We start from the raw sequence: 19,952 nt of genomic DNA, 5'->3' as shown, positions 1-19,952 counted from the left end.
TTTCATTTCAGTGAAGTATATTGAACGTATAGTGATGTATATTGTGCTTATAGTGAAGTATATTCTGCATGTCTTATAATGTACCTTTTTTCATTTCAATGAAGTATATTGTGCATATAGTGATGTATATTGTGATTATAGTGAAGTATATTCTGCATGCCTTATAATGTACCCTTTTTTCATTTCAGTGAAATATATTGTGCATATAGTGATGTATATTGTGATTATAGTGAAGTATATTCTCATATCCTGATTGGTCTGGTCTGGTGGTAAATCCCAAGAAATCGACTCTATTTTACCTAATGGATTTGCAACGTCTAATACGTAGCAATTCCAGCTTCCTCAATGTGATCTAATTATAAGTTCAGAGCATTTGTCCTAGCGGCAATGAGCTTAGACATCAATGTATGAGCTGCCGAGTTCGAGCCCTCTTGACATCAGTTGTAATTTCCTCCTTTCTTAGGAGTTTATTTGTAATTTCCTCCTTCATATAGGAGTTAATTTTAAAAAAAAATGTGATCTAATTATAAATTGTAAATTGTATGATCATGTTTACTCACTATGTGGTATGCTTAACAATATGATTTACTACATCACCATAAGCATAATATGGTTCACTGTACAGGTAATATACTTCACTGTAAAGGTAATATACATCACTATAAGTGCACCATTTTCAATCATCTCATGATTAATCCATAAGAGTTCGAAAATTTCCTTTACAGTGATTCGTTGCATCATCTCTCGAAGATGATGAATCTGAATCGAAGTAATACTTGTCCGGAATTGGTATTGAGTACACATGATCGTGATGGGGTTTACACAATGGGTTCGCAATTCTGGCAGCTTTGGGATGATCGACCACATTCAATTGAAGGCGTGAAATCTGTTAGCCATAGACTGATCAAATTTAAAAAATAAAGGCTGGTCGTAATTTGAGGTAGAGTCGATCTCAATTTGAGATTGAATCTGTATCAGAATTGATAGCAAGTTGAACAATTAGAATTGATCGCGATTCATATGAAAATTTGACATAGAATCGATCGCAATTTGAGTGAAATCTAATGCAGAATTGATTGTTAGTTGAAAAAAATCAGAATTAATCACAATATGAGGAAGAATTCATCATGAAATCTGGGATGAAGTTGATCGTGAAATTTGGAATGATATCAGAATCAACTCTGGAATATCCTATGGAAATCACGATCCATTTGAAAATATGGGACAAATTATTATTTCCAAAAATGCCCCTGTTCACTTATTTCTTTATTAAATATGGACGTTTGATTCAATATTTAGATTAATATGAATTATTATGATATGTGGCTAAGATTTGTTCTCTAGTTATACACTTAAAATTAGTTAGACTTTGATTACTTATTTATACACGTAATAACAACAAAAATAGAGTATAGAAAGTGTTTATGTAGGTAGTAGGTATTAATTTCCCTATATATTGACAACGTTTTTTTTCAAATTCGGTAGTAGGTGAGAGAAATCCACCAATTAGAAAATGAGCCTAAAATGTTAAATTATGGTAGTATAAATTAATTTATTAAAGGTTACAAAAGGATTTCACTCTTCAATTTTCTGCAAATATATTCCACAAATAATAAGCCATTATGTTGTGTTAGTATCGGCTTAACTGATCGTAAAACCAGAGTAAATCAATAATATAAGTGCAAGATTAGAATCAACTAATAGAAGTAATTGATAAAATAGATTTAAAATTAATAGGAGTATACAAAATCGTTGAAAAAATTCAGAAATTTCCAAACAAATTACCCAACTGCAAAATGTTGTGGGCCCAATATGAATACCCCCAATTTCAGCCCAAATTAAATAACTGCCTCTTTAGGTATTTAAAGAGATGTTTTATCTGGAACACACATTTCTAGGCATATGCCACGTGTCGACATTATACATTGGTACCCTCGAGATAAACTCCAAAACCTTGGATAAGGAACAACTAATTCGACTTCATCACATCCTCATTTAATTACTCCCCATTTATTTCATCAACATTGTATTTTAAATTCAGGCGATTTTGTATCCTGTCCCTACACTTCGACCCGACATCATGTAAAAGGATTAAATTATGGTACATAATAGTTCGTTAAGAGAAAGACTTTAACCCACTAGCTACTAGAAACCACAATAGCAATGGGATTTGATCATTTGAACCCAAACTTATTGTAGCAAGATCTGCTCTTCTGTTACCAATTGCGCTACGCTGCCGCAATTAATAAGAAACTAGAATTTGCTTTGCCTAATATATCTCGGAATAACAATCTATTTTTATATAGTACTACTACAATTGTAGCAGGCACGGTTAAAATAACACGATTAAAAATTTAAAATCGACTCAAATTAAATACACTCTCAATCGTGATAATTTAAATTAATGAGAGTGTAATGGAGTTTTAGGTGGCAAATAAGCTCTTAAAATATTATTGGTGACATTAACCTTTCAATAGAAAATAGATGAAACTCTATCCATTAAACTACACGATGGACTAACGTAATCCGAAAGAAAAAAGTAACATAGCATTAATATTAAAAATTTATAAATTATAGTTAGTTTATAAATGACACTCCTATTTGATATTAATGATATCGTCCATTTTACAAAAAAATTAATAATACATTATTTGTATGTGATCAATTTTTTTTATTACAAATAAGTACAAACATATTCAAATTTAATATTTTAAAATTTAAAAAATAAAACAAAAATTTGATCATAGTAATATTTATTTACGATTAATCCTATTTGAAAAGGATAATATTTCCATCTATGCAAAATAGAAATGCGAGCCACGAAACCTAGAAGAAAAATATAAAAAACTAAATAAAATAGTAAAATAATGATATTATTATGTCCCTACCAATATGCATATAGCTATAAATAATCTCATTTTCCTATTTTAAAACCGCTAAACTCCTATTTTCGAATAAAGCTCTCCTCTCTCTTCCTTCCTTCTCTAGAAATGGATCCTTACAAGGTACGAATTTGTGAGTTTTGATTGATTTTGTGGTAATCCACCAATCCTCGTGTTGTTTGATTGAATTACTGCGTCGAGTTTTGTATATCGATGATTTCGAGGCTTACGTGTTTGGTAGGCTTTTGTCAAATTTAGGTGACTTGTTTGCTTGATTTTCAATCTGCTCTATCTCTCTCGACACACTTGTATGAATTGATTTCGTGTTTGTTTTGATTCTGGAGATGTTTTTTGAGAAAAAAATTGATTGAATTGCTTGAGGTTTAGCTCCGGATTGTTGTGTATTGATGTTTGACTATTTGGTGATGATGTGTTCAGTACCGCCCGTCGAGTGCTTTCAATTCACCTTTTATGACCACGAATTCTGGAGCTCCAGTTTGGAACAACAACAACTCTTTGACTGTTGGAACTAGAGGTATATATTTTTTTTGTTTTCCCCCTTTTGCAATTGAAGTGAGATGCATGCTTCAATCTGGAATCAGCTGTTTTTATTGGTAGAGAGAAGTTTATCGATCGATTTGTTGTTGTTTTGTTACTGGATTTAATTTTTCTAGGTTTTTAGATCAAGGTATTTAAAAAGTGGAAGTGTGTTTCGATAGTGAAGATTTCCAATCGTCGTGTTGTTGTTTTGTTACTAGATATAATTTTCTAGGTTTTGGATTAGGGTATGAAAAAAGTGTATTTGTGTGTGTGATTTTAATAAATTTTTGTGCTTGGAGAGATGGAAAAGGGTACTGATGAATATGGTGTCAATTACAGGTCCAATCCTACTTGAAGATTACCATTTGGTGGAGAAACTTGCTAACTTCGATCGCGAAAGGATCCCGGAACGTGTTGTCCATGCCAGAGGTGCCAGTGCCAAGGGCTTTTTCGAGGTCACTCATGATATCACACACCTTACTTGTGCTGATTTCCTTAGATCTCCGGGAGTTCAAACACCTGTTATTGTCCGTTTCTCAACTGTTATCCATGAGCGTGGCAGCCCTGAAACTCTTAGGGACCCCCGAGGGTTTGCCGTGAAGTTCTACACAAGAGAGGTAAAGATGTTCGCTTATTGCTCAGTATGTTTTTCGTACTAGAAGATTCCCATTCTTACAAATGAGTTCTATCATCAGTTTTATGCATTTTTGCTTATTTTAAGTATTTATGATTTTTCGATAGTGGTTTTCTTTATTGCAGAAGAAAGAAGCGAAAAATTTGTTGTTTTATGGTTTAGTTACATAATGTTGTCCGCTTTTCTTTTTTGATTTGTGTAGGGAAACTTCGATATGGTGGGAAACAACTTCCCTGTCTTCTTTATTCGGGACGGAATGAAATTCCCTGATATGGTTCATGCGTTGAAACCCAACCCAAAGTCCCACATTCAGGAGAACTGGAGAATCTTGGACTTCTTTTCTCACCATCCTGAGAGTCTGCATATGTTCACGTTCCTCTTCGATGATATTGGTATTCCACAAGATTACAGGCATATGGAAGGCTCGGGTGTGAATACCTACACTCTGATCAACAAAGCCGGGAAAGTAAATTATGTGAAGTTCCATTGGAAGCCCACTTGTGGAGTGAAGTCTCTGTTGGAGGACGAGGCTGTCAGAGTTGGAGGCACCAATCACAGCCATGCGACACAGGATCTTTATGACTCGATTGCAGCAGGCAACTACCCCGAGTGGAAACTTTTCATTCAGACCATAGATCCTGATATTGAAGATAGATTCGACTTTGACCCAGTTGATGTTACAAAGACTTGGCCCGAAGACATCATTCCCCTGCAACCTGTTGGCCGTTTGGTGTTGAATAAGAACATTGACAACTTCTTTGCTGAGAATGAACAACTTGCTTTCTGCCCTGCTCTGGTTGTCCCTGGGATCTACTATTCGGATGACAAGCTACTCCAAACCCGTATCTTTTCCTATTCTGATACTCAGAGACACCGTCTTGGACCAAACTATCTGCAGCTCCCAGCAAATGCTCCCAAGAGTGCCCATCACAACAACCACCATGAAGGTTTCATGAACTTCATGCATAGGGACGAGGAGGTATTTTACTTCTATATACTCTTATCTGCAACACAAAAAAGGGACTTCAAGAGTTCTTAAAAGCATCTCTCATAGGCATTTACTCAATGTGATTTCTCCACATAACATCATTAGACAGTTAAATAAACTGAGTCTACAATGTCTTCATTCACATAAGATATTGTAGGCTTCTCTATTCCTTTCTTATTCTTTGCTTGTTACAAATTATTTGGGATTTGAATTCTTCTGCATTTTTCTTCGTGCTTTATTTAGATGGTTCTGCTCTTTCCAGGTGAACTATTTCCCATCCAGGTTTGATCCAACCCGTCATGCTGAGACGCACCCCATCCCTCCCGTGGTGTTGACAGCAAAGCGTGACAGGGTATGCATCTAATTCTGCTGTTTGGCTTTGATCCTCTTTGTTAAACCTACTATTTGGTTGTGGGCCTGTGTCGTTGGAAGCCATTTGCATGTGAAATTTTTAACGAAATACTTGTAGAGATTCAATAAGCCTTTGTACTTTGTTGTCCATATCTGCAGCGCTACTACTAGAAGTGTTTCGTTCAGTGGCATTTCTTTCGTGATCTTATAATAATGCTTCATTTGTGATTCAGGTCTGCATTGCGAAGGAGAACAACTTCAAACAACCCGGTGACAGATACCGTTCCTTCACACCAGAAAGGTATATATCACTTCCTGCCCTCTTTTAAACTCAAAAGTCATAGCATGTACATGAGAGGACATTTCCTAATTCACCATTTCTCCTTCAGGCAAGAGAGATTCATCAAAAGGTGGGTTGACGCCTTGTCTGACCCCCGTCTCACCCACGAAATCCGAAGCATCTGGGTTTCGTACTGGAATCAGGTGCGTTCCTCTTCACCCCCGCTCTCTCATCTCATTATACTATTTCCTTTGTGCTCAACATAGAGCAGGAACTCACTGTTGCTCGTCTCGACTGCAGGCTGACAAGTCTCTCGGGCAGAAGCTCGCCTCTCATCTCAACGTGAGGCCAATGATGTGAAGGTGAAGAGAATGGTTCGTGGAACTGTTTGAGGAAGGTTGAAAACTATAAGAGATGGTTGTCATGGAATAGGTTTTTTTCTGTTATGTAATGGAAATCGAACTCTCTCTTTGTTGTCGTAAACAGACCTTCAACTCTTGTGATATTAATAAATTAGAACTGTTGGATTGAATTTTCTCACATAATAATTAAATAAAATTACAAAAGTGCGAGTAATAACCATTTTCTACTTGTAAACTCGTACTTAATTGATCTTCATGGTGAGTATAAGCAAATTTTGCAACTTAATGGTTCGAACAAATTACTCTGATCTATGTTGGGCTAATTATAATTACGTAAATATTTTATGCTATACTTTATTCTTTTTCTAATATTAATACTGAGTTTCGGTCGAGGGAAATGTTGTACTACTAGTTATATTACGTTTATATTCTAATCACAGATTGAATTTCAATAATGGAGCGTCACCAACGACAATATTTTTGATCATAAAGCTTCACTATAAAAAAGGAGTGTGAATTTCATTTTGATAGTGGTAATGTTAGTGAAAGATTCTCGAAAAAGTCCCTTTATTTTTTCCACTTTTACTCTTTTTTCTGCAACAATCTAGAAAATCAGAGACAAACCAAATCAACCAAAAAAAAAAAATCACCGATTCTTGAATCTTCACAGTTCTTATTCATTGGCCATTGTAATTTTTAACACCTAGGACCCATTGTAGATAAACTAATTTAATGAACTCAAAATTCGAAATATACAATAATTTTATGTTGGGTCTTGTGCAAAATTAATTAAGGAAGAGAGAATTTAGGACAGGTATCTTTAGGGGCAGCGTGCCATATGCTAAAAAATACAGGACTAAAAGAAAATATGTTTTTTCAGTTGTCAGTAGTCATAGAAGACCAAAAGTCCAAAACTTAGCTATGGTTTATATTTTGGACAAAATGTTATTTTGTTATGAATAATGGTAGTACAACTTTGTGTCATTATTCTAGAGAAATTATATTGTCTTTTGTATGTCTTGTACAGTCAATCGCCTTGATTGAATGATAAGAATGAAATAAATACTAATAATACAATAATGAGGATGCTAAAAGTGGTTTAGTGTTGAGGTCATGAGTTGTAATTAAGAGATGTTTTATTTAATGGAACAATTGAATAATTTTCAATTCTATCATCCAAGCGAGCCAGTATCATATAAAAGGACTGGATGGAACTATAATCGGACTAATAACTTTATTTGTGGTTTTGGTTTTAAACCGGAATCGGCTATTGAGATTTAGGTCCAAAATCGACAGATTTTAACTGATTTTCACTTAGAAACACGACTATTGCCGACAAATTTACCGATAGCAACATGTTTGTCGCTATTTACTAGCGTTTTTCTGATGTTCCTTCCAGTAATTTTTTTTGCAATATCAACCACGATATATTTATAATTGCGTCCTTTTTCTTTGTAGCGTTCAGAACAAACCTATTATTGAATGTAAAACATAAATAATAGAGTAGCAATTATTTGATTTACCTAAATCTTCACGCAAGTTCACATGGAAAATCACAAATTATTGGTATCTAAATTTGCATCCTCACTCAAAGTACATCCAACTTTGCTAATCAATACACTATTTATTTTAGTAAGAAGTATATGACACATTTGATTATGATAACAAAACTATACATGCATCCCCAACAAATCTTGCTACATATTTGCATAAATCGCTTGATTTTGGCCTTGTCCCAATTCGTTAGCCAGGAAGCTTATATCATGCAAAAGTTTGAGGAGATTAGGGAATTTTGAATTGATCTTATACAAGGTAAAAAAAAAAAGTTTAGCACACAACACAAATCAAATAATAAAAAAAAAAAACTTCAATCAACTCGAGAAAAGATATCATGAAACCATTCTATCATAGTACTAAAAAATATTTTCCTCGATGCTCTGATACACGGCAACCATCGACAACTCGAAATACCAAATATTTCCATTGATGATTTTATCTCAATTTACTGAAATTTTAACACGATAATCTATCTGTAATATTAGATTTGTATGTTATGTAATGTAATAATGTATGTGAAGAATGGAATTAATTAATTAATTAATGACCATTTGCGTAATAATTAATGAAGAATTAAGTGGAAAAAAAACTTGAAAATGATTCGAAAAAGTGCACATGGGAAGAGAGCGCTGCAGTGTCATCAACGGCTATAATTCACTAGCCGTTGTTTTCAAAAATCATGAACAAAAAAAAAAGAAGAAATTAAAGGAAAAACAAACAATAAAGACCGTACAAGCAGACATAAATCAGCTGTTTGCGTTCTCTCCAAATCCTCTCAATTGACAATTCTGCGATTGAATTGAACAAGAAGCGCAGATTTCACACAGAACACGCACTGTGTAGAGAAAGAGAGAGAGAGATTTTGTCTCAATTGATCGAATTTAATGGGATTCTTTTCACGTTTTTAGTCAATTTCTCTCTCTCCCTCTCTCGGATTTGTTGAGTGTTGGTAGCGATTTTTCTGCGGATAAATTGATTTGGAGGTGAAACTTTCTTCTTGTTGTTTTTTATTTTAATTTTGATTTAGTCTTGAATCTTGATTTTTGAATCTTGGTAGATTTTTTATTTAATTTTTTTATGGATTGATGATTGAATCTTTTTTCCTTTTTTTTTTTTTTTTTTTTAATCTTTTTCAGTAGCTGCATTTGAAGAAGAAAAGATGAACAAGATGGGATCGGATGAGAATTTTCCGGGCGTGATCAAGCCTTCTTCAAACGGTCAAGGTAGTGTGAAATTCGGAAAAATCGTAGCTAAATGGAATGTGGAATTCAATCTTTTGTAATTCTTGTTTGGGATTACTTCAACTTTAGAAAAGGTTGAATCTTTGAAAGAAAATGACGAATTTGTATTTATTTATAGGGGGGTTGAAGGCTGGAGTGGGAAAATCTGCAGTTGGTGTTGGGAATAACAGAAGGGCTTTGAGTGCTATCAATAGAAACATAATTGGAGCTCAGCCTTACCCTTGTGCTGTTCACAAAAGAGGGGTTTTAAAAGAGTATGATATGATTTTTCATTAATTCATTTATGAATTTGAGATATTAGAAGGTGTTTTATTGTGTTTCTGTTTAGAATATGTGTTGGTCTTGTATTGAGTGAATGTTGGATTGATCTTGGTCAGGAAAAACGAGGCCGGTGATAAGAACTGTCTCGGTCCAGTGCATCGTCCTGTTACGAGGTTTGTTGATTTTCTTAGTTCTTGATTCTTTATCTTGAGCTCTTTTGATGGTTGTTGACAATGTTTTAGTGAGCTGGATAAGTACGTTTTTCGACATTGTAATGTGTTGTGTTGTTTTAGGGGGTTTGCTTCTGGATTGGCTGGAAAAGAGCAGCATTCCTCACTTGAGGTTTGTTTTTTTCTTTTATGAATTTATGAAGTAGAGATTTGAACACATTAGGCTTGAATTAGGATTTTATGAAGGTGATCTAGAGTAATGTGTTGTTTTAGGAAGCAGCATTTATCAATTAGGCTCTTTAATAGTTCAGACTTGAACAATGTGTTGTTTTAGGAAGAAACTTCCATCAACTGAGGTTAGGTAGAATAATGTGATTGAATTGAGATTTCATTAAGGTTGGTTGAAACATGTGTTGTTTTAGGAAGTCAAGCCACCAGTTCATCAAGCTACTTCAGTCACGAACCAGCCCTACGACTGCATCATTATCGATGCAGATGATGATGATGATGACTACAAGAATGCGGATGATCATGATGTGCCTATGTTTGTGCAGCATACAGAGGCTATGCTGGAAGAGATTGATCGAATGGTACTTCATTTTTCTTGCCGATGATCTGCGTATTTAAGCACCATTTTTTTTGCAGTTTCTTGAACTTGTTAGTCAAAATGTAGGATGCAGAAGTGGAAATGGAAGACATCGATGGCGAGGATGAGGAGCCAGTTATCGATATAGATAGCTGCGATAAGAGAAATCCACTTGCAGTTACTGAATACATCGATGATCTATACACTTACTATAAAAAGATGGAGGTGAAGCATCTTATCTCTTAATTTGCTCACTTCTTGCCTAACCTCGTGTGATGATCATCGATACCTGTCTCCCGTTTTGTGTTATTAACTGTATAAAACCTTCTTGCAGAGTGTCCTTCCGAACTATATGGTGCATCAATCTGATATCAATGAACGAATGAGAGGTATCCTCATCGACTGGCTGATTGAGGTAAAAAGCGTAGAGTGTGTGAAATTTTGAAGAGTAGTAATGTAAATGCAATTGCAGCTTCTCATCGATATTCTGTGGCGTAGGTGCATTACAAGTTCGAATTGATGGATGAGACGTTGTACCTTACTGTGAATCTCATTGATAGATTCTTAGCCCTCCAGCAAGTGGTGAGGAAGAAACTGCAGCTGGTTGGTGTGACTGCGATGCTCATTGCTTGCAAATACGAGGAAGTCTCTGTCCCCGTAGTCGAGGATCTTGTTCTGATATCCGACAAAGCTTACTGCAGGAAAGAAGTCCTAGACATGGTATGGTTTTAGGGAAAAGTAGGAAAATTTCATAACTTTTTAACTGTTTTTTGCACTGATTGCATCATCAAATATGTGCAGGAGAAGTTGATGGTCAATACGTTGCAGTTCAATATGTCGTTGCCAACGCCCTACGTGTTCATGAAGCGTTGCCTGAAAGCCGCCCAATCCGATAACAAGGTTAGTTTCTTGAAATATTTGATTTGAAATAGTAGTAGTATATGATCAAAATGGATGATTCTTGACTTGTTTGTGTAGATGGAGCTGCTGGCCTTCTTCATAATCGAGCTGTGTCTCGTTGAATACGAGATGCTGTGCTTCCCTCCTTCGATGCTAGCAGCTGCTGCCGTCTTCACTGCTCAATGCACTCTCCGTGGATGCAAGCAGTGGAGCAAGACGAGCGAAGTGTACACGAGTTACACGCAAGAACAGCTCATGTAAGGCTCGATGATGATCAGCCTTATGCAACGATGAATGAATCCAACTGAAACTCTTCGTGTTTTTTGTAGGGATTGTGCGGCGCGGATGGTGAGTTTCCATCGGAAGTCGGGGACCGGGAAGCTCAGCGGTGTGCAGAAGAAGTATAGCACTTCCAAATATGGATATGTTGCAAGAATCAAACCTGCTGAGTTTCTCATTGATGATGAATGATGCTTAGATTTGACATAATAATCTGACACTGTTTTTGTGTAATTTTCTGTCTAAGAAAATTCACAAGGTTTTACCATGTTTGGGTTGGAGTGTATATAGCTAAGTAACGTGATTTTCATTCGGATCTTTTACCTAATTATATCCGTTAAATCTCTTTGTTTTCTGGTATATCACTTCAAATATATTCACTGGGGATTTTGTAATTATCGTAATTTCAATTTTGTTGAGTTCGAAATTACAATTCAATCTTTCAAATTATTCAATAAGTGATCGTTGGACTAATATCAAAATGTCCCACACCATCAAATTATTCAATCGGCAACCTCCCAACAATTTTATTTAGCGAATTGTGAAAAAAAATTAGTCCACTTTATTTGCAATTTGTAAAATTGAGTCTAATTTAAATAATTAAATATTAAATCTTAATTGCAATTGCTCAAAATTTACATCGAATTTGCAAAAATGAAAAATGCAGAAAAGTTTAGTACTACTATTTACATTTTACAGTTATCTCTCTTTGTAACAATATTATAAAGTGGAGTAATATACTAACTTTTTATAAAATATGATTAAATATTATGCAATGATATGAATGATTTAGAATATAAGACAAGATCCGTTGATTGAAGGGCGAAATTAAGAAATTGGGGAGCATTTCTAGGGTTTTAGCAGTGTTGATCCGGAGTTCTACAATGGAAGCCAAAGCGGATGGGAACAAGTATAGCATCATTGTCCCCACCTACAATGAGCGCCTCAACATCGCTCTCATCGTTTACCTCATCTTCAAGCATCTCCCGTGAGTTTCAATCTCCTTGTGTATGCGATACTCATTGCTATAGTTTGAATTGGATCATAGAATTATATGGTTGATGCGATCCGCTCCTTTGATCGTTATGATTTAGGTATTGGTAGTTAGAAAAAGGTGAAATTTGCTGGAATTGGCACTGGTGGGTGAAATTTTTCGGGCAATATGTTTCAATTTTGATGTGAATTGCTTGGGAATTTGGTAATTTTGCTTGAATTTTTTTTTGTTGAGCTGTTTGCGGGGATACTTTTGAACGCACAGTTTTTAGAAGAATATGGAATTCAGTCATCACTCATCAGTAATCCAATTATCCGATATTAGTTTATTTTAGTACTAATCAACCCTAAATGCTTAAAAAAAGTTCAATATTATTTGGTTGTTTCAATTGCTGTCATATTTATCCAAAAAGGCTTCGACATTTATCCCAATGTTCTTATCCAGTCTCTGGGAGATTCTTAGTAGTGGTTCTTATTTCGTGGCGTCGAAACATGAGATGTGTTTTCAGATGCAGGGCAGGATAATATTTTCATTGCCTTGATAAATTGGGATAAAATTCAGCTTTTCCTAATCTGGTTCTTCATCTGGAACAATTTTTAGGAATTTATTGCAGAAAACAGTAGTTAGGAGTTGTCAAATTTTTTGTCTGAGTGGAACTTTTAGTGCTGCGTACAACATTAAGATATTGTTTTGTAATGGTTTTGTGCTTTCTGTTTGGGTTAGGAATGAGAATTTTGAGATCATAGTGGTTGATGACGGGAGTCCAGATGGAACTCAGGAAATAGTCAAACAGCTGCAGGAAGTATATGGGGAAGATCGCATAGTATGTTTGGCCACTTATCTTTTTTTAAATATGTAGCTTCTGAATTTTCAAATGTTGGGCTTCTATTTGTATATTTACTCACACTGGTCTCGTAATGCAGCTGTTGAGACCTAGAGCGAAGAAGCTTGGCTTAGGTATTTATACTTGTCATGTCTATTCTGATTTCTGAGAGATGATTGTAAAGCTTCTAAAGGTTTTTTATTTCAGGGACGGCCTACGTGCACGGTTTGAAGCATGCAACTGGAAATTTTGTTGTCATAATGGATGCAGACTTATCACACCATGTATGTATTCACTCTTAGATGCTATAAGAAAATGGAATGTCCTTTGTGTATTTCCTAGTGAAAATATAGTATGATAACTTTCGGTTGTGCCCAGTCATATGAAAAATAAATATTTTTGTGATTAATCAAAATTCAGTTCGTGAGAGTCGAGACTATTCCCTTTATGTGATTGTGAACAGACCCAAAACTTTGAAGATGAAAAAAGATAAAAAAAGGTTTTGTCTCTTTGCTTGCCAAGTAAGATGACTTGGAAAATATGAGCTTTCGTGTGATTGAACTCTTACAAAGCCTAAGTACTTTTCTTTTTGCCTTTACTACAATTGTTCTCTATCACATTTGTTTAATTTATCTTTTTTTTATTCCCTCTAACAGCCGAAGTACCTGCCAAGCTTTATCAAGTAAGTTTTTTGTTTAGTTGTGTTTGTGTACCACATTTTCCATGAACTTGGTATATTAATAGAACTTCTTGAAGTCAGGAAACAGATGGAGACAGGTGCAAGCATAGTTACTGGAACTAGGTATGTAAAAGGTGGCGGGGTTCATGGGTGGAACCTGATGCGCAAATTGACGAGCAGGGGAGCCAATGTCCTTGCACAAACATTTCTATGGCCAGGTGTATCCGACTTAACTGGATCATTCAGGTACTAATACTATTCATCAGGAACACTTTCCTTCCTCCTATTCATATATCACACTAAAGTTTTGTTCTGCACTTCTTGTTGCAAAGGCTTTACAAAAAATCTGTGCTTGAAGATGTTATAAGCTCATGTGTGAGTAAGGGGTACGTTTTCCAGATGGAGATAATAGTTAGAGCTTCAAGAAAGGGTTATCACATTGAAGAGGTATGCATTCACAACTTTTAGTAACTCCTTTGAAACCTAATCGATATGTCGTATTGTGATCACATGTTTGTTTATTATCTGGAAACGAAGACGACACTACCTTCACTGTTGGAAGAGTCACTATTGTATTAATTCACCTTTCAAACTGAATGTCAAATTTCATATGAGTAACAGAGACTATGACTCGTTCTAGACTACCTAGTCCTTAGGGGATGATTATCAATATCACGTTGGTTATCCATTCTATCTATATAGATTTACTGGTACAAAATTGAGCTAATCCCTTGGATTTTGACATACTAGCTTGTCGTAGCTGACTTCTTTTCAACATGCTGCTTTTGTCATGTTTAAGCCTTCTTCGTTGCATAGGTTTACATATTGGAAGTGCATTTCTATTGCTTCTGTTTATATTGATGCATGGATTCAAGCCGGTCTGTAATATGGCATTTCACCTTTTCATAGGTCCCAATCACATTCGTAGACAGAGTATATGGAAGCTCGAAACTTGGGGGATCGGAAATAGTGCAGTATCTCAAGGGACTTCTGTACCTTTTGGTTACAACATGAAGATGCATTTTGGAGAGTTTCTTACTTGCAGAAATTTATAAGGCTAGACTCTTATACAATCATTTTGACTGTAACCTCATAATATGTTTAAACTCTTACTTAAAAAAAATCTTTATAGAGTGTGTTTTTTCATGTTAGAAGAAAAGTATTTTTCCTATATTATTATTTTTATTTTTTGATTTTATATTTCAGCATTCACCTTTTATGATATTTTACCAAATTGAAATCTTTATAAAACAAACGTGAGAGTAAGATTTTGACTCTTAGATGCATTTTAGAGAGAGTGAATACAGATTTCTGATTTTACGCAATCTTTCGATTGCTTGAACTTTTTGTTAATATTCATTTGGTAGAGTTATAAATAAGTCAAATTACTATATTTTGGATGAGCAATTAAGACAAATTAGTTTAATCCAATTGCTAGCATCAAGAAAGAATACCCAATTCATAAATTCCATTACTACTTTGAAAGTGACAATTCAGGTGCCATAATTAAATTAGTTGAAAAAACTAAATTCTTTTCCCCAACCTAACTTAATGAATTTTAGGATTTATAAGTGTAATTAAGCACAAACTTGTATTTTAAGAGCCTAATTAGAAATAAGGTTTTGGGAGCCTTGTGTGCGATGGCTACCCGGATCCCAACTGGTGCGATAGTATCACGATATGATGGTGCGATAAAAATTTATACTGACCTTATATCCAATGACGTATTATATTCAAATTTGCCTTATTTGAAGAAAATATCACAATCCTTTGAAAGGATAGAAATACTATACTCATATTTCTTAAAAGTGTGAATTTATACTTTAACAGCTTTTGATTATTTATCAATTTATGTGATTCATTTAATTGGGATTTCCATATTCATATAATTTTGTGGTCAAACCCTAGAAACACAAATCTCATTTTCCCCCAAATTAACATTCATTCACTTTGTACTTGGCTCAATTTTCACTCTTATAGACAAGCAGATACATACACCTATACGTACACCTAGATATATACATCACATGCATACACGTTCAGCCATTATTGATGCAAGAGTCGTGAGGATATGGTGGTGAGCTCGATTTCACGCTAAGCGCCCTGCTAATTCCGTTGCAGAATTCGAAAGAGGTAAATTTGTTTTCGTGAATTTTACTGAATTTTGCTGTGTGTGGTGATTTGCCAAGTAAATGCGGAGCTGGATTTTGCTTCGATTTCAGCTGGATTTGGTGATTCCGTGTGGTTAGATCTGTGAGATTGAATGCGATCTGAGAGAATTTAGGGGTTTTGGAGACGTTAGATCTGATGGAGGTGGGATTTGAATGAATTCGAATTGCGGAATATGTTTTGTGCATTCAATGTGAATCTCAGGATCTGTGTTGAAGTTAAGAGTGTAGATTCTTCTTGATTTGCTAATTGATTTAGGATAGTGTTGCTAGTGTGGAGGTTTAGATGGCGAGTGATTTGGTGATCTGATTATGTGATAAATGCCTCTCATCACTAAGATTTGGAATATATTTCATTTTTTTATATTCTGTTCCATTGATCGAACATGGATTTAAGGACTACTGTATATAAACATGTCTATCTTAATTTTATAGTAGAAAATTTGTGTCAATGGTTGTTTTCCTGACTCGGAAAGTTAAGTTATCTGAGATTTCTTTATGCTGGAACTGTTTGACACAATACAACTTTTGATTAGGGTAATTATTTGAATGAATTGTCTAGTAACTGGCTTAAATCTTCTGACTGAAATGGTGCCGTGCAGGATATTTAGGGGAGATCTTGGACTGGATGTGGTGGCTTCATTGCTACTTTATGGTCCTATCAGGGTAAATATCTACCCCTTGCGACACAAATAAGAAAAATATAAAAGAAAGCAAGATGCCATCAACCAGCAAAGCTGATAAGAAGGCTGCAGTTGACGCGGCTGCATGGATGTTCAATGTAGTCACTTCAGTTGGGATCATTATTGTCAACAAGGCACTGATGGCTACTTACGGCTTCAGCTTTGGTATAATTATAGTCATTTATCAGGAGCGATTATTTCCAATTTGAATTGTTTGGACTTAACATGCACATTCATAATCAAAATTGAACTATTGCTTGAGGCATGTTTATTCATTAAATATTTGATGAAAATTCCTGTAGCATGATGCTAGAAAGAATTATCAATTATAGACTTCTGTGAACTCCTTGGGTGTAAAAGTGGACAAAATTTCCCTCTTCCTACTGAACTTTACTAATACTCCTGCTCCAAAGCTGCTTTTGTCTCTAGTCTAGAAGTTTAGACACTGTTATTCACCCTGATAAGTACAAAAAGGTTTATATACTCCTTATGAAGAGCCAAGCTATAAGCAGATAGCAACCAATTTTATCAGTCTATATGGAAAATGCTTCTTTTCAATTTCTGTGTATTGTGGATGCATTGTAATGCAAGTTACTGTTAAGGTTTGTTAACTAGTTCCATGTGTGCAGCGACAACATTAACTGGTTTGCATTTTGCTACCACAACCTTGATGACGGTTGTTCTAAGATGGTTGGGTTACATTCAGCCTTCTCATCTACCATACTCGGAGCTTCTTAAGTTTATCTTCTTCGCAAATTTCTCCATCGTCGGGATGAATGTCAGCTTAATGTGGAATTCAGTGGGATTCTACCAGGTATTTGTTAATGAAATTTCTCCATGGCCATGCATGTTTTTTTATATGATGTATGAATACACCCGGACCAATTTTATAGTTGAAAATAACTTTGATGCAAATGACTAAATTACTTTAAACCCATTTTTTTATTCTGGCTGTAATTGACACTTGTTACTGGTGGTGTTTGGGTGATTTTGGTACATTTGTTTTCATCTCATCATGAGGATGGTATTGATGTAGCTGTTGGGTTGTTTGGATCAAAGACATGGTGGCTGGAAGAATAGCAGTGGTGATATGATGGTGGGGCTGTGGAGGTGAAAAGGGAGAGGAGATGAATTTGGGGTATTTAATTAATTTATGTTTTAACATTATTTTTGAGTAACTAGTGGTTCGGGTGTATTCGTAGATTTTGCAGGTGTTAATATCTGAACTCTTCATCCATCCTCAATTAAATATGAACAATTACTAGATCACTAATGGTTTACTTTATGTCTTATATACTTTCAGATTGCAAAACTGACTATGATACCTGTCTCCTGCTTGTTGGAAGTTGTGTTTGACAAGATCCGCTATTCGAGAGACACAAAGCTTAGCATCTTAATTGTTCTCCTGGGTGTTGCAGTCTGCACAGTTACTGATGTGAGTGTTAATCCCAAAGGATTTGCTGCTGCATTTGTTGCAGTCTGGAGTACAGCACTACAACAGTATGTAAGTTTCATTTTAATCCCAAAGTGGCTACTTACATGTACATGGTTTGTAAAATTGTCATTTTATTCCAAATTTCCAACAGATCTAATTTTCCTCTTAAATTGAGTTACATGTGGAATGAAGAATATATTCGAGTGCTGTAATATGCTTCCAGTTTAACAGAATGTCCATCTCTGGCTGTTCCATTAACTATTTTGTGCTAATTTTGTATGCATTATTTGAAGACATTTATATGATTGTGGATTTGTATTTGCAGTATGTTCATTATCTTCAAAGAAAGTATTCCCTTACTTCCTTCAATCTACTGGGACACACGGCACCAGCCCAGGCTGGATCACTATTGTTGTTAGGCCCGTTCCTAGACTATTGGTTGACAAGCAAGAGACTCGATGAGTTTCAATTTCATTTTCCATCTCTAGTAAGTATTCCTACATCCGTACGCAATTGTATATTTTTGCCTGCTGTCAATATTCCCATATCGTCGTATTATAACTTACTTATCAGTATCACTTCTGTGTGTATATTCTTCAGTTTGCATATTATGCTTATTACTGTTTTCTCTAGCAAGGACTATAGGAAAATACTACACATTTTGTTTGATTTCAGTCAGAGTTCTCAACTCGTATTCTGTGGTAACTTATCACATGATGACCTTTGCAAACTGCGGTGTCCATCTTTTACACATTCCGTTACCCCTCCTCTACCAACTTGCCACCAAAACTCCTGTGTATCTGAATCTCTTCGTGTCATAGTGAAAGGCTGCAAACATTGCGAAACTAAGTCGCATAAAATAACCTGTAATCTTTGGCTTTTCAGGCGTTCTTGATCCTGTCATGTACTATTGCAGTAGGAACGAATCTCAGCCAGTTCATCTGCATAGGCAGATTTACTGCTGTTTCCTTCCAAGTCCTCGGCCACATGAAGACCATCCTTGTACTGATCCTGGGCTTCCTATTCTTCGGGAAAGAGGGTCTGAACATACAAGTGGTCGTTGGCATGATCATCGCTGTCATTGGGATGATCTGGTATGGCAACGCCTCATCAAAACCCGGTGGCAAAGAACGACGCAGCCAGCAAAAGCACGGAGGGTCGCCAGAATCCTCTGAGGCCGATGAAAAGGTGTAAAACTCTCGAACAGTTGACATTTTTAGCACACAAAAAAAGGTTAGCGCACACCATGATTCTTTAATGGTCTGACTCTAGATACAGTGGAAACTCCTAAATTGGTTATATTAGTAGAGTCTTCTCTCATACAAGAGCACAACTGAGGATTAAACAAGAACATGAAATTTTGTATTGCTGATAAAATACCGTCTCTTCTCTACCCCTACTCATGTTAAAATCGCCCCTTACTCATCGGGTTTTTCGCCCTGTGGTGATTATTTATAGTGACATCAAATTCCTCATAATTTATAGTGTCGTTTATATTTTTTTTACTGTTGTTGTATGGCCTATGAACGTTTTTGCCTATTGGTGTTGTGTATTTTGTTTATTTATGTAAAATTTGTGTGAGTTTTACGTTGTAATGTGTTTAAGAACTAAGAACCAAGAGAGATTTTTGGCCTTTTCTTGGACTTCTTGATTGTGTTTTTAAATATTTCTATATATCGTTTTTGTAGTCTTCACCATTTGCAGAATAGGGTTTTTTTTTTTTTTGTAAATTATTTTTTTTGTTTATTAAACTTTAGACAGTAAGACTGGAGTTGCTTTTTTTCATCCAAACACACTGGAATTGCTTTTTTTCATCTAAACACATTTTGAAACATTCCACACAATTATGCATTAATTAATCAATTAACTGTTAGTCTGTTATAGTATATCATAAGGATTTTATTTGTGCAAGCCCCTTATTCGTTTATTCCTGAGTTGATATTTACAATTAAATAATATCTCAAATTATTATGAATTACTCTTAGGCCTTTGGGCTTTGGGGTTGGGGGGATCTATTTTCAACCCATTTTTTATTTACCTTCTTTTTACACGAAAGCCCAATATAAGTTTTTTAAATAGTGGTAGTACTAGTAGTATTTATTAAATGCTATCAGCGACTTAAAGAAATCTCACAGAATA

The 19,952-nt window shown here is 35.2% G+C and overlaps 4 protein-coding genes across 4 annotated transcripts; all 4 read left to right on the top strand.

Moving 5' to 3' along the window:
- The first annotated feature begins 2,868 nt into the window (after positions 1 to 2,868).
- LOC125219009 (catalase) lies at positions 2,869 to 6,207 on the top strand. Its single transcript, XM_048120846.2, has 8 exons — positions 2,869 to 3,005; positions 3,321 to 3,417; positions 3,762 to 4,039; positions 4,259 to 5,035; positions 5,307 to 5,396; positions 5,629 to 5,696; positions 5,785 to 5,878; positions 5,976 to 6,207. Exons 1-8 carry the CDS (start codon positions 2,991 to 2,993, stop codon positions 6,033 to 6,035), a joined length of 1,479 nt encoding a protein of 492 aa, XP_047976803.1. The 5' UTR covers positions 2,869 to 2,990; the 3' UTR covers positions 6,036 to 6,207.
- A 2,122-nt stretch (positions 6,208 to 8,329) lies between these two features.
- LOC125219257 (cyclin-B2-3-like) lies at positions 8,330 to 11,429 on the top strand. The gene is made up of 12 exons (XM_048121183.2): positions 8,330 to 8,577; positions 8,731 to 8,817; positions 8,954 to 9,089; positions 9,213 to 9,269; positions 9,390 to 9,438; positions 9,689 to 9,856; positions 9,940 to 10,077; positions 10,187 to 10,267; positions 10,351 to 10,572; positions 10,654 to 10,752; positions 10,831 to 11,009; positions 11,082 to 11,429. Exons 2-12 carry the CDS (start codon positions 8,754 to 8,756, stop codon positions 11,221 to 11,223), a joined length of 1,335 nt encoding a protein of 444 aa, XP_047977140.1. The 5' UTR covers positions 8,330 to 8,577; positions 8,731 to 8,753; the 3' UTR covers positions 11,224 to 11,429.
- A 373-nt stretch (positions 11,430 to 11,802) lies between these two features.
- On the top strand, positions 11,803 to 14,725 carry DPMS1 (Nucleotide-diphospho-sugar transferases superfamily protein). Its single transcript, XM_048121199.2, has 8 exons — positions 11,803 to 12,019; positions 12,749 to 12,848; positions 12,949 to 12,982; positions 13,056 to 13,132; positions 13,505 to 13,530; positions 13,609 to 13,773; positions 13,860 to 13,974; positions 14,437 to 14,725. Exons 1-8 carry the CDS (start codon positions 11,916 to 11,918, stop codon positions 14,539 to 14,541), a joined length of 726 nt encoding a protein of 241 aa, XP_047977156.1. The 5' UTR covers positions 11,803 to 11,915; the 3' UTR covers positions 14,542 to 14,725.
- Positions 14,726 to 15,404: 679 nt separating this feature from the next.
- Positions 15,405 to 19,456, top strand: LOC125217537 (UDP-rhamnose/UDP-galactose transporter 6-like). Its single transcript, XM_048119058.2, has 6 exons — positions 15,405 to 15,660; positions 16,298 to 16,543; positions 17,008 to 17,192; positions 17,682 to 17,882; positions 18,139 to 18,300; positions 18,699 to 19,456. Exons 2-6 carry the CDS (start codon positions 16,414 to 16,416, stop codon positions 19,005 to 19,007), a joined length of 987 nt encoding a protein of 328 aa, XP_047975015.1. The 5' UTR covers positions 15,405 to 15,660; positions 16,298 to 16,413; the 3' UTR covers positions 19,008 to 19,456.
- Positions 19,457 to 19,952: the final 496 nt, after the last annotated feature.

This window comes from Salvia hispanica, chromosome 1, assembly GCF_029641045.1.
Source record: "Salvia hispanica isolate PSC_SH4W2 chromosome 1, Shi_PSC_v1, whole genome shotgun sequence".
Classification (NCBI taxonomy): Eukaryota; Viridiplantae; Streptophyta; class Magnoliopsida; order Lamiales; family Lamiaceae; genus Salvia; species Salvia hispanica.
Note: the sequence above shows the minus strand (reverse complement) of the source record. Positions and strands in the feature narration are given on the sequence as shown.

Bases quoted from the DNA above. Each gene is read 5' to 3' on its own strand.
- LOC125219009 (XM_048120846.2), top strand. The intron at 4,040-4,258 runs GTAAAGATGTTC...TGATTTGTGTAG, and splicing joins TGAAGTTCTACACAAGAGAG to GGAAACTTCGATATGGTGGG. The intron at 5,036-5,306 runs GTATTTTACTTC...TGCTCTTTCCAG, and splicing joins TCATGCATAGGGACGAGGAG to GTGAACTATTTCCCATCCAG.
- LOC125219257 (XM_048121183.2), top strand. From the start codon at position 8,754: ATGAACAAGATGGGATCGGATGAGAATTTTCCGGGCGTGATCAAGCCT. The intron at 10,078-10,186 runs GTGAAGCATCTT...ACCTTCTTGCAG, and splicing joins CTTACTATAAAAAGATGGAG to AGTGTCCTTCCGAACTATAT. The intron at 11,010-11,081 runs GTAAGGCTCGAT...TGTTTTTTGTAG, and splicing joins TACACGCAAGAACAGCTCAT to GGATTGTGCGGCGCGGATGG.
- DPMS1 (XM_048121199.2), top strand. From the start codon at position 11,916: ATGGAAGCCAAAGCGGATGGGAACAAGTATAGCATCATTGTCCCCACC. The intron at 13,774-13,859 runs GTACTAATACTA...CTTGTTGCAAAG, and splicing joins GACTTAACTGGATCATTCAG to GCTTTACAAAAAATCTGTGC. The intron at 13,975-14,436 runs GTATGCATTCAC...ACCTTTTCATAG, and splicing joins AGGGTTATCACATTGAAGAG to GTCCCAATCACATTCGTAGA.
- LOC125217537 (XM_048119058.2), top strand. From the start codon at position 16,414: ATGCCATCAACCAGCAAAGCTGATAAGAAGGCTGCAGTTGACGCGGCT. The intron at 17,193-17,681 runs GTATTTGTTAAT...ATATACTTTCAG, and splicing joins ATTCAGTGGGATTCTACCAG to ATTGCAAAACTGACTATGAT. The intron at 17,883-18,138 runs GTAAGTTTCATT...TTGTATTTGCAG, and splicing joins GTACAGCACTACAACAGTAT to TATGTTCATTATCTTCAAAG.